Source organism: Salvelinus alpinus, chromosome 5 (genome assembly GCF_045679555.1).
Source record: "Salvelinus alpinus chromosome 5, SLU_Salpinus.1, whole genome shotgun sequence".
NCBI classification, from domain to species: Eukaryota; Metazoa; Chordata; class Actinopteri; order Salmoniformes; family Salmonidae; genus Salvelinus; species Salvelinus alpinus.
Window position 1 is genome coordinate 63,898,902 of NC_092090.1, and position 13,185 is coordinate 63,912,086.

Sequence of the window (13,185 nt, forward strand, 5' to 3'; positions counted from 1 at the left end):
GTAGACCTTCACAAGTCTGGTTCATCCTTGGGAGCAATTTCCAAATGCCTGAAGGTACCACGTTCATCTGTACAAACAATAGTACGCAAATATATACACCATGGGACCACGCAGCAGTCATGTCGCTCAGGACGGAGAAGCGTTGTCTCCTAGAGTTGAACGTACTTTGGTGCGGAAAGTGCAAATCAATCCCAGAACAACAGCAAAGGACCTTGTGAAGATGCTGGAGGAAACAGGTACAAAAGTATCTATAGCCACAGTAAAACGAGTCCTATATCGACACAACCTGAAAGGCCGTTCAGCAAGGAAGAAGCCACTGCTCCAAAACCGCCTTAAAAAAGCCAGACTACGGTTTGCAACTGCACATGGGGACAAAGATCGTACTTTTTGGAGAAATGTACTCTGGTCTGATGAAACTGTTTGGCCATAATGACCATCGTTATGTTTGTAGGAAAAAGGGGGACGCTTGCAAGCCAAAGAACACCATCCCAACCATGAAGCACGGAGGTGGCAGCATCATGTTGTGGGGGTGTTTTGCTGCAGGAGAGACTGGTGCACTTCACAAAATAGATTGCATCATGGGGATGAAAAATTATGTGGATATATTGAAGCAACATCTCAAGACATCAGTCAGGAAGTTAAAGCATGGTCGCAAATGGTCTTCCAAATGGACAATGACCCCAAGCATACTTCCAAAGTTATGGCAAAATGGCTTAAGGACAACAAAGTCAAGGTATTGGAGTGGCCATCACAAAGCCCTGACCTCAATCCTATAGAAAATTTGGGGGCAGAACTGAAAAAGCGTGTGTGAGCAAGGAGGCCTACAAACCTGACTCAGTTACACCAGCTCTGTCAGGAGGAATGGGCCACAAGTCACACAAGTCAATACTTATTTTCCACCATAATTTGCAAATAAATTCATTAAAAATTCTACAATGTGATTTTCTGGATTTTTTTTCTCATTTTGTCTGTCATAGTTGAAGTGTACCTATGATGAAAATTACAGGCCTCTCTCATCTTTTTAAGTGGGAGAACTTGCACAATTGGTGGCTGACTAAATACTTTTTTGCCCCACTGTATATATGGGGAGTTTCTCCCATTCTTCTCTGTTTCTCCCATTCTTCTTTGCAGATGTTCGAGCGGGTTCACGTCTGGGCCCCTCAAGGACATTCAGAGACTTTCTCGAACCCCCCTGCGTTGTCTTGGCTGTGTGCTTAGGGTTGTTGTCCTGTTGGAAGGTGAACCTTCATCCCAGTCTGAGGTCCTGAGCGCACTGGAGCAGGTTTTCATTAAGGATCTCTCTGTACTTTGCTCCGTTAATCTTCCCCTTGATCCTGACTAGTCTCCCAGTCCCTGCCGCTGAAAACATCCCCACTGCATGATGCTGCCACCACCATGCTTCGCCGTAGGGATGGTGCCAGGTTTCCTCCAGACGCGAAGCTTGGCATTCAGGCCACAGAGTTCAATCTTGGTTTCATCAGACCAGAGAATCTTGTTTCTCATCGTCTGAGAGTCCTTTAGGTGCCTTTTGGCAAACTCCAAGCAGGCTGGAGTGGCTTCCGTCTGGCAACTCTACCATGAAGACCTGATTGGTGGAGTGCTGCAGAGATGGTTGTCCATCTGGAAGGTTCTCCCATCTCCACAGTGGAACTCTGGAGCTCTGTCAGAATGACCATTGGGTTCTTGGTCACCTCTCCGACCAAGGTCTTTCTCCCCCGATTGCTCAGTTTGGCCGGGCGGTCAGCTCTAGGAAGAGTCTTGGTGGTTCCAAACCACTTCCATTTAAGAATGATGGAGACCACTGTGTTCTTGGGGACCTTCAATGCTGCATAAATTGTTTGGTACCCTTCCCCAGATCTGTGCCTCAACACAATCCTCGGAGCTCTACGGACAATTCATTTGACATCAAGGCTTGGTTTTTGCTCTGAAATGCACTGTCAACTGTGGGACCTTATATAGACAGGTGTGTGCCTTTCCAAATCATGTCCAATCAATGAATCTACCACAGGTGGACTCCAATCATGTTGTAGAAACATCAAGGATGATCAATGGAAACAGGATGCACCTGAGCTCAATTTCGAGTCTCATAGCAAAGGGTCTGTATACTTATGTAAATGTTTTTTTAATTTTAATTTTTTTATAAATGTTCAAACATAAAAAATAAAAAAAAATGTTTTTGCTTTGTCATTATGGGGTATTGTGTGTAGATTGATGAGGGAAAACATTTGTTCATCCATTTTAGAATAAGGCTGTAGCGTAACAAAATGTGGAAAAAGTTAAGGGGCCTGAATACTTTCCGAATGCACTGTACATTTCACATTTCCCCTAATGTTATTAGCCTACCTCTTTTTTCTCTCTCGATTGTTACTTAATTTCTTCCTTGCTTTCAACAGTTAAATGAAATAAGTTCAGTTGTCCTTATCGTCACCATTCTAATCACATCGTTGAATGATAAAGGACTAGAATTAGATGCAGAAGGCTTTCACTTCTCTTCACGAAGATTGAATGGTTATGGGTCTGAATAAATAACTGCTACCAGCCTACCGCCATCCCGCGTTCGCTCTTCTTTCAAACTACCTGTGAGTTCTATTGGCTGCTGTATTTAATATTCAGCAAACAAGAGCTTGCGTCCCTCTTCAAATAATCTATTGGTATAAGAAATGCAAAACAAAAAATATCCAGCAAGTTATTCTAGTCTTGCTTTTCCAGCATGGGACTCCAAGAGCTCAGGAAAGTTTTTTTAAGGAGACAAAGGCTATAAATTAGAAGCTTATTATACAAAACCCATCATTAATTAGCTAAATATAAGGCTAATACTGCATTGACTATTACCTGAAAGAGGTAGGCTAGGACATCTATCGGGCTAAATACAGTATCAATCTAGAACAGGATGATCTATTTTGGATGCAATTTGAATGGAATTGGTGGAGAGAGAGAAAGACTGCAAGAGAGTGCTCATGCGTGCACTGATTTAAAGAAACAATATTTGAGTGATAGGCTGTTTTAAAACTCTGCAGCTGCAATAAAACTTTTTTTTTTAATCTTTAAAATTACAAAATAAGGTGACCCTAAGGTGACCCCCGAAAGCCAGATGGAGATGGGTAAATTAGACACACATTCGGTCTTTATATTACTGTAGTACAGCCTATGCTACGAAAATAAGTTACCATGATGAGATGGTTGGTCTACATGCATTGTGAACTGTGCTCCTATCTGAGATGGGCAGTCTGTCCCCACCCTGAGCATTGATGATTCATCATGCGGAGGCCGTAGAGAAGCCAGATTTAGACATCTCATATCATTTAACAGTTCCATTTCTCGCCATGCTGTTCAATTAATTAATCATAATTTACCGGTTTCTCGCAGTTATTTATCCTGGGAAAAGGTTGTGGTTTCGGGTGGTAAATCTCGGTAACCGGGTTCCTGCCCTTCAACCCTAGCTCAGACACCCATACATACCCCACAAGACATGCCACCAGAGCAGACTCTTGGAAACACACAGTATTACATTGAGCCATGACTACATGGAACTCACTTCCACATCAAGTAACTCAAGCGAGCAGTGAAATCAGATCAAAAAAACAACACCTCACTGTGTTAAAACACACACACCCTAACACACGCACTCTACACACAAACATTACAATATTGTAATATTGTAGTATAAATAAATGTAAGTATTACAAATAAATTGTATATTGTAAATGTATAATAATAGAGTAATAATTGTAATATCTTCTATGATGCATTGTTGTGTTTTTGATAAAGGCTGTTGTTTTGTTGTGATGTAATTGTTTTAATCCTGTTTGGACCGCAGGAAGAGTAGCTGCTGCTGCCTTGGCTATTGAGGATCCTAATAAATACTAAATACCGCTTCCTCCTGATTCAGCTCATATGGAGACTCGAACTCGGGACCTCTGCCTCGAAAACACTGTTGGAGCTAGGAACATAAGCATTTCGCTACACCCTCAATAACATCTGCAAAATATGTGTGCACGACCAATTACATTTGATATTTATCACAATGAAACTGATACATTTCAAATTGAATTTTAAAATCGAATGCAATATTCATTCAATTTAGTTTCAAATCATGAAATACAAATTACATTTATGAATTGAAAATCAATTTGTGCATAAAAATTCAAAGATACTGATTTCAAATACAGTTTCTGTTGGCACTGAAATCACTCCATACAAAAGACTCTTTGGTTTAAGAGAATTTACTATAGCTGTTAAAGTATACAGTACCAGTCAAAAGTTTAGAGACACCTACTCATTCAAGGGTTTTTCTTTATTTTTACTATTTTCTACATAGACATCAACACTACGAAATAACACATATGGAATCATGTAGTAAACAAAAAATTGTAAACATATCAAAACAAAAGTGTGCAAAGCTGTCATCAAGGCAAAGGGTGGCTACTTTGGAGAATCTCAAATATATTTGATTTGTTTAACAATTGTTTGGTTGCTACATGTTATTTCATAGTTTTGAGGTCTTCACTATTATTCTACAATGTAGAAAATAGTACAAATAAAGAAAAACCCTTGAATGAGTACAGTAGGTGTGTCCAAACTTTTGACTGGTACTGTATGTCTCACTGTAAGCTATGGAAACATAGACAAGGACTCAGGTGTAAGTGCTAAATGTTTTTTGTTTTTTTGTGCATACAAAAAGTGATTGATGAAGGGATAGATTGATTGATATATTGATAGATTATATTACCCGTATCCACTGGTTGGCCTTCCTCTCGACAGCGTTGTGAGGTTCCTCTGAATATAGACTCCACAGACTCTGGAGCAGGAGCGAGCGGCTCTCAGCTGAACACAGGACACACAACAAAACAACACATTAGGCAAGGCATCCATCCATCCACCGAACCATAGCCTATTGACAGTCCACTCACCACCCGCAGTGACATAGGGGTTCCAGCAGAGGCGGCCGAGGAACTGGCCTACGAAGGGAATAGTCCTCATGGTCTCTGTGGTGGAACTCTGGAAACACACAAAGCACGGACACTAACACACACTCCACACCAACATGACTAGGCCAAACCAAGTCTGTCCCACCCTATTCCCTATGTAGTGCACTACTTTTTACCAAGACCCATCTGTTCAAAAGTAATGCATGGGATTAGGGTTCCATCTGGGACAATACCCTATAACTGACTGACTGTACGTACTGTAGCATACACAACCATGTACTGTAGCATACACTACCGTTGAAAAGTTTGGGGTCACTTAGAAATGTCCTTGTATTTGAAAGAAAAGCAATTTTTTTGTCCATTAAAATAACATCAAATTGATCAGAAATACAGTGTAGACATTGTTAATATTGTAAATGACTATTGTAGCTGGAAACGGCAGATTTTTAATGGAATATCTACATAGGTGTACAGAGGCCCATTATCAGCAATCATCACTCCTGTGTTCCAATGGCACGATGTGTTAGCTATTCCAAATGTATCATTTTAAAAGGCTAATTGATCATTACAAAACCCTTTTGCAATTATGTTAGCACAGCTGAAAACTATTGTGCTGATTAAAGAAGCAATACAACTGGCCTTCTTTAGACTAGTTGAGCAGGTGGAGCATCAGCATTTGTGGATTCGATTACAGGCTCAAAATGTCCAGAAACAAATCACGTTCTTCTGAAACTCGTCAGTCTATTCTTGTTCTGAGAAATGAATGCTATTCCATGCGAGAAATTGCCAAGAAACTTAAAATCTTGTACAACGCTGTGTACTACTCCCTTCACAGAACAGCGCAAACTGGCTCTAACCAGAATAGAAAGAGGAGTGGGAGGCCCCGGTGCACAACTGAGCAAGAGGACAAGTACATTAGAGTGTCCAGTTTGAGAAACAGACACCTCACAAGTCTTCAACTGGCAGCTTCATTAAATAGTACCAGCAAAACAACAGTCTCAACATCAACAGTGATGAGGCGACTCCGGGATGCTGGCCTTCTAAGCAGAGTTGCAAAGAAAAAGCCATATCTCAGACTGGCAAATAAAAAGAAAAGATTAAGATGGGCAAAAGAACACAGACACTGGACAGAGGAACTCTGCATAGAAGGCCAGCATCCCGGAGTCGCCTCATCGCTGTTGACGTTGAGACTGGTGTTTTGCTGGTACTATTTCATGAAGCTGCCAGTTGAGGACTTGTGAGGTGTCTTTTCTTTCAAAAACAAGGACATTTCTAAGTGACCCCAAACATTTGAATGGTAGCGTACACAACTACAGTGTGTACTGTAGCATACACAACTACAGTGTGTACTGTAGCATACAAAACTACAGTGTGTACTGTAGCATACAAAACTACAGTGTGTACTGTAGCATACAAAACTACAGTGTGTACTGTAGCATACACAACTACAGTGTGTACTGTAGCATACACAACTACAGTGTGTACTGTAGCATACACAACTACAGTGTGTACTGTAGCATACAAAACTACAGTGTGTACTGTAGCATACAAAACTACAGTGTGTACTGTAGCATACAAAACTACAGTGTGTACTGTAGCATACAAAACTGCAGTGTGTACTGTAGCATACAAAACTACAGTGTGTACTGTAGCATACAAAACTACAGTGTGTACTGTAGCATACAAAACTACAGTGTGTACTGTAGCATACAAAACTACAGTGTGTACTGTAGCATACAAAACTACAGTGTGTACTGTAGCATACACAACTACAGTGTTTACTGTAGCATACACTACTACAGTGTGTACTGTAGCATACACAACTACAGTGTGTACTGTAGCATATACAGTACCATGACAGGGTTTCCCAAACAGATTGCCAGGACCCACTTGTGCAATCTTAAGTAACTAAAGTTTAAAAAAAAAAACTAAAAACAAAGCGTTCATAAGTTTAGTACAAGTTTGTTTTTCACATTTTATCCATAAACATTTCCTGGGTTTAATTTTCCCCCAGAGCGAGAACACATCATGTGTTGAGAAGTGTGAGAGATACACAAAACAGATGGGTGTGACGGGCCAGGTAGTTTGGGGTGTTGGGGCTCAGCTTTGCCCGCTTACAAACTGTACGTGAGTGTGTGAGTGTGTGTGTGTGTGTGCTTTTTTAAGCGAGCATCTGTTTCTGTGTGGAAGACTCTTCAGCTCACAGCAACAAGGGGCCATTTAAAACATTTCTCTCCGGCCAATTAAAAACGGAGAGCTTGTAGCAGAACACTGTAGGGAATGGCAGCTAGTCGTCGCTAGCTTAGTACTGACCAATGACACAACGGGTCTGTTCAGAAGGGTGTGACGCTACGGAATGTTCAGAAATCACTGATCTCTACCTGATTTGATAAGAGAAAGCAAGGTTACCAACCTACGATTACCCAAGGTAGAGAGGAAGGAAGGAAGTATGTATTTCTCCAGTCTCGAACAGAGTCCCTGATGTCATTCATTGGAACCCGGGGCGTTAACGATGTAGCATCTCTCTTAAAAATGTAGACCTTGCATCTTGTGTGTGTGTGACACAACCAGGGCGGTACTGTTGTTGCGTTTCTTTTCGATGGCCTCTCTATGCATCACTTCAACATGTGCTCGCCCTGCCAATGTACTGTACACTGGAACACACTCAAAGCGTCACACTCTTTTCAATCCTGTACATAACACATGGTCTCAGTTTAATATGACACGCCTGTGTGTGTGTGTGTATGTGTGTGTGTGTGTGTGTGTGTGTGTGTGTGTGTGTATGTGTGTGTGTGTGTGTGTGTGTGTGTGCGCGCCCCTTGTATGACGCAACCCAGAAGGAATATTTATTTACAATAAGATCTTTATTACAGTTTGAGGCTATTGAAACATACCATACAGGCCTCAAAGAAAGAAAGAACGAGCCATCGCAACAGAAAATAATTATCACCAACTACCAGAGCCAAATCAGCATCAAGTTAGTGACTGGGCACACTAATACCGTCCCTCATAAAAAGCCGAGCTTTAGACATGCTGTATCTACTGTGCATACCCAGACATCTAGGACAGAAGAGGCTGATTACGTGGTGATCACAGGGAGTTTATGGGACCCTTTGTCTGTCCAACGATGTCATCAGGGCAAAGATATGACAAAGCAACGTCAATCCACTGATCTATAGTGCACTACTATGGGCCCTGGTTGAAAGTAGTGCACTACTGTATACAGGGAAAAGGGTGCCATTTGAGACGCAACCCTTGCCTCCCTTGGGCAGTACTGGAGACATGAATTCCCATGGAAGGTGTCAGTGGTATAGGTAAGTATCTAAAACTGCATACTCCACGTATGCACACAATGTCACGCACACACAGACACCAACTCACACTCACCTCGTTCGCACATGCATGCGCACACGCACACACAGACTTGTGATGCTGACTCTTAAGTGAGTGTGTAGGAGTGTATCCAGCAGGCCCCCACCAGCCAGAAGGAAAACCAAACACACACACAGCTCCTAGGGTCCTAACCCAAAGCAAATTAGGAAATGGATATTAATTGGAATATTTTTTCATCCTCGAGGCGAAAGCCACAATAAAGTCTTCTAGTCATCAAAGAAGGCAACACTGGTGCCGAGAAGTATTTTACTTAACCACTCTTTTATGAGCCCTCTGCCGGGAAAGGATTTCACTCCAATTAAGCGATCCTTCCCTCTCTCCTTCACACTCATTCACTCTCTCCCTCCCTCCCTTTCACATTGCAGATGCTCTCACCCAGGGGCTGACATAAAGTGGGGTTGAAATGATTGACCCCTTGATAAAGATGAGCAAAAATGACTGTAGAAAACAAATAATTCAAATACTGAGCTCTATTGTATGCAAAAAAATATATATATATATATTTTATAATACAATTGTTCAGAGAAGAAAAAAAAAGGGTCAACATTATTAACACCTGTTTTCAATACCTCATCTTCCAAGGATAAAGGCACCGAGCCTTTTTCTAAAATGTTTTATGAGATTGGAGAGCACATTGGGAGGGATCTTCGACCATTCCTCCATACAGAATCCTTCCAGATCCTTGATATCCTTTGTCTGTGCTTTTGGACTGCCCTCTTCGATTCAAACCATAGGTTTTCAATGGGTTTCAACTACAGAGATTGATGTTGATTTTGTGGACAATTAATAATTCCTTTGTGGATTTTAATGTGTGCAAGATCCACTTGTGGCCAAATTCCAGCTTCCTGGCAGAGGCAACCAGGTTTTGGGCTAAAATGTCCTGGTACTGGGTAAAGATCATGACACCCTATACAAAGGCCACAGGACTAGTGGAAGCAAAATAGCCCCACATCAAAGATCCACCACCATATTTCACAGTAGCTATGGATTTATTTTCTGCTTATGCATTCTCATTTCGACACCAAACCCACCACTGGTGTGCATGGACAAAGAGCCCTATTTTCATGTCATATGACCAAAGCAGAGAGAGAAAATAGAGAGAAAATAGAGAGAGAGAGAAAATAGAGAGAGAGAGAGAGAGAGAGAGAAAATAGAGAGAGAGAGAGAGAGAGAGAAAATAGAGAGAGAGAGAGAGAGAGAGAGAAAATAGAGAGAGAGAGAGAGAGAGAGAGAGAGAGAAAATAGAGAGAGAGAGAGAGAGAGAGAGAGAGAGAGAGAGAGAGAGAGAGAGAGAGAGAGAGAGAGAGAGAGAGAAAAGAGAGAAAAGAGAGAAAAGAGAGAAAAGAGAAAAGACAGGAAATAGAAAGAGTGAAAAGAGAGAAAAAGGATAGTGAGAAAAAGAGCGAGATGGTTGGTTGGAAGGTACAGCACCTCTAACACTGGATCCTCACAGAGTCGCTCCCCCCTCTCCAAAATCTGGTACACTTGATGCAGGGATACATTAGGTTAGCGTTGGCAGTCCCCTGACAACTATTAGCTGGCTAACTCAACATTGCAGCACTGCCAACTAGTCACACAGACCAGCCAGTGTTAGAGAGGGAGACCTCAGGTGTGTGTGGAGGGTGGGGGGGGGTGAGCCTGACAATGTTTACAGTAGCATAGTGCTTCAACCGAGCTCTTAATGGATCAGCCTAATTGATGAACTGCACTAATTAACTGGATGAGCCTGGGTGTTCTGTCAGGGAGTCTGTTCTTACACACTCACAGTCCACAACTCTTCCAAACCTTTCAGAGTTGGTGCTGACTTAGGATCAGCTTAGCCTTTTAGATCACAATGAATGAGATTAAGTGGACAGGGGACGGGCACCTGATCCTAGATCAGCACTCTTATTTTGAGAAGCTTAAAACATACAGCCCCTGATCCGGTCCAGAAACTACCCGTTCCTCTTCTCCTACCCATTCAATGGTTAGCAGATCTACAGGAACCTCTAGGTGTACAGTAGCTTAGCAATATGATCCACCTATCTGATACATTCAAATATGCTAGCAGACAGGAGAAGGGGCCAGAAAAATGGGTGTTGGGTTATTTGGGATGGGGCAGGGCACTGTCCACTTACCCGTGTGTGTATGTGTGTGAGGAGGAGCTGGAGGAAGGTCCTGAGAGGGCCCAGGTGGAGGCAGGTGTCTCTCTGGGTGTCTGGGCTCTCAGTCTGGCCCCACTCCACTGCCTTTCCTAACCAGAAGGCTACCTCCTGGGGCGTTAGGCCAGCCATGGATCCCGTCTGGGCCTGGGACATGGTGCTATTGGGGCTGGGGCAGCCTGTTGCAGAGCAGGGTCTATGGAAGACAAACAAACAGACAAATATGATACACGGCTCAGGGAACACTATTCCTTCTCCTAGCAGGACAAGGGATCCAAAGTAGGGTTCCAAAATTCCCACATTTTCAGGTTTTTCAGAAATCCCAGATGGCGGATTCCCGTACTTCCTACCGATTCCAGGAGTATTCTATCCGGGATTTCTGGAAAAGCTGGGGATTTTGGGAAAGTTACCAGAATAGTGCAAACCTTCTCCAGAGGCATGGAGGGCTGAAGTAGAACAATAACATGTTTTGTGGGTGTTGCAAAGTGACAGTAGCAGTAGAAATCACAACAAGGCTCTTCAAACATATGGCCCATCTGGGACAAAGTGAATTTGTCCTCACCCTGTATTCCATTAGAGCAGCCAGAAGAAACAGACATACACAACACCAGGGTAGTGGTTTAAAGGACTCACCCTGTATTCCATTAGAGCAGCCAGAAGAAACAGACATACACAACACCAGGGTAGTGGTTTAAAGGACTCAAGCCTCAACTCCCCAACCTCATCAAGGATGTAGAGAACAAGGCCCTTTTTTAAAGTAGCCCAACTCTTTTTATTTAACCTTTATTTAACTAGGCAAGTCAGTTAAGAGCAAATTCTTATTTACAATGACGGCCTAGGAACAGAAGGGTTAACTGCCTTGCTCAAGGGCAGAACAACCTATTTTTACCCTGTCGGCTCGGGGATTCGATCCACCAACCTTTCGGGCACTGGCCCAACGCTCTAACCACTAGGCTACGTGTCGCCCCTGACTCTTAGGGCTGGTTTCACAGAAACAGATTAAACCTAGAAGTGAATTAAAAGCATGCTGTATGGAGAATCTCAGAACACATGCTTGTATCACAGATGTAGGCCCATGTACTGTAAATGGCAAATACAGTTGAACTTACAGCAAGGAGGGAAGTGCTGGGCCGTCTTAGACCGAAACACCATCTCTCTCCTCTCTCTCCATCTCTTCCTTGTCTCTCATCGAACCCTACTGAGAAATAAACCACACATTCTTCACCTTTTATGATGATGAGGATAAACTGGTGGGGGGTCGTGACGGTGTGTGTGTGTGTGTGTTAGGTGTGTATGTGCTTGTGTGTAGCCTGAGAACAGAGTGTGTGTGTCCGGAGCTGGCAGGCGTGTGTTATTGTTGTTTTTAGCTATAATGACAGGTCTGTGAGGGACACCACGGGTTGTGTTTTACGACCACCTCGTTACACACCACTTGTTTAATGTCTTGCCATCATCTCTGCTGGAAAGCCCCTATGGCTCAGCGATGTGAATATATAATTACTTGTTTAAAAGAAAAAAAAAGTACAACCAAATTAAGAACAAACGCCTCTTGTTGACCTGTGATGGGAGCACAGCTTTCAATGCACAAGAGGTTGAGTATAGTAGCATGCTGCATACCAAACTGGCTCACACACACACACGCTTCGTCCAAAATGCATTTAGAGCGTGAAATAAGATGCGACTGAGTCAATATTGTTGTAAAATACTTTTTCTAAGATATGTTTGTGGACTTTGGGTAAAGGAAAGTTTACCGTTCCAATTCTTAAATTGTTGACGTTATTTCAAAATAATAAAAGATCAGTTCTCCAATAGGCTATACTGAGTCTTCCCCCATATAGAAAGCCTAGCATCCATCAGGTTTCATCAGGAGTTAGCCTAGACTAGGTTGATCATCTGTAGTTTCTTTCTTATAGTTTCCTACCTTCAAATTATAACTGAGGGGGCGGCAGGTAGCCTAGCGGTTAAAAGCGTTGGGCCAGTAACCAAAAGGTTGCTGGTTCGAATCCTGAGCTGGCAAGGTGGAACAATCTGCCATTGAGCAAGGCAGTTAACCCCCAACAACTGCTCCCCGGGTGCCGTGGACGTCGAGTAAGGCAGCCCCCCTGCACCTCTCTGATTCAGAGGGGTTGGGTTAAATGCAGGAGACAAATTCAGTTGAATGCATTCAGTTGTGCAACTGATTAGGTATCCCCTTTTCCTGATAATAAGTATTAGCTAATCTTGGACACCTAGAACTAAAATCTTGCGAATTTGCAACAGGCTTTTTTCTGTATTTTTTAAGTTCTATATCTTGAAAACTTGATCAAAACATTTTGGGACAGTATGGACTAATGTGGACTAATGAAAACATTTTTTTTGTGGTATTTTTCTTTAAATGTTTTTATAATTCCAATTCAATTCCTACTCAAAAAGCCCACACGGTCTAATTTCAATTCAATAACTTGAAGATTTATAACATTTGAATTTAATTAAATGTAAATTCTCCACTTCTTGAGTGAATTCAAGAATTAAAATGTTGAATTAAATTGGAATGGACCCCAACCCTGGTTCCTGACAAAATTAGAAAATAATTTCTGTAACGTTTTTTCAAAAAACTTAAACAATAAAAAAATATATATAATTGCTGCAAAATCGCCCATTTGTGTTATGCAATGTGGATCTGTTCACGAGAGATTAGTATTAGCAAAAATATGACAGGAACCATAGGCTAGAACATTAACTAA

The 13,185-nt window shown here is 42.1% G+C and overlaps 1 protein-coding gene across 3 annotated transcripts in view; it reads right to left on the reverse strand.

Moving 5' to 3' along the window:
• The window catches only part of fancc (FA complementation group C), a 43,992-nt gene that overhangs the window by 29,030 nt on the left and 1,777 nt on the right, over positions 1 to 13,185 (reverse strand). Inside the window, exons 2-5 of one of the 3 annotated variants that reach the window (XM_071402650.1) lie at positions 11,572 to 11,660; positions 10,439 to 10,658; positions 4,911 to 4,998; positions 4,730 to 4,824 (exon numbers count right to left, since the gene is read on the reverse strand). In XM_071402650.1, the coding sequence (XP_071258751.1) occupies positions 4,730 to 4,824; positions 4,911 to 4,998; positions 10,439 to 10,618 (363 nt within the window). In that variant the 5' untranslated portion in view covers positions 10,619 to 10,658; positions 11,572 to 11,660. The remainder of the gene's footprint in view (positions 1 to 4,729; positions 4,825 to 4,910; positions 4,999 to 10,438; positions 10,659 to 11,571; positions 11,661 to 13,185) is intronic. The other 2 variants (XM_071402651.1, XM_071402652.1) reach the window with 2 other exon arrangements.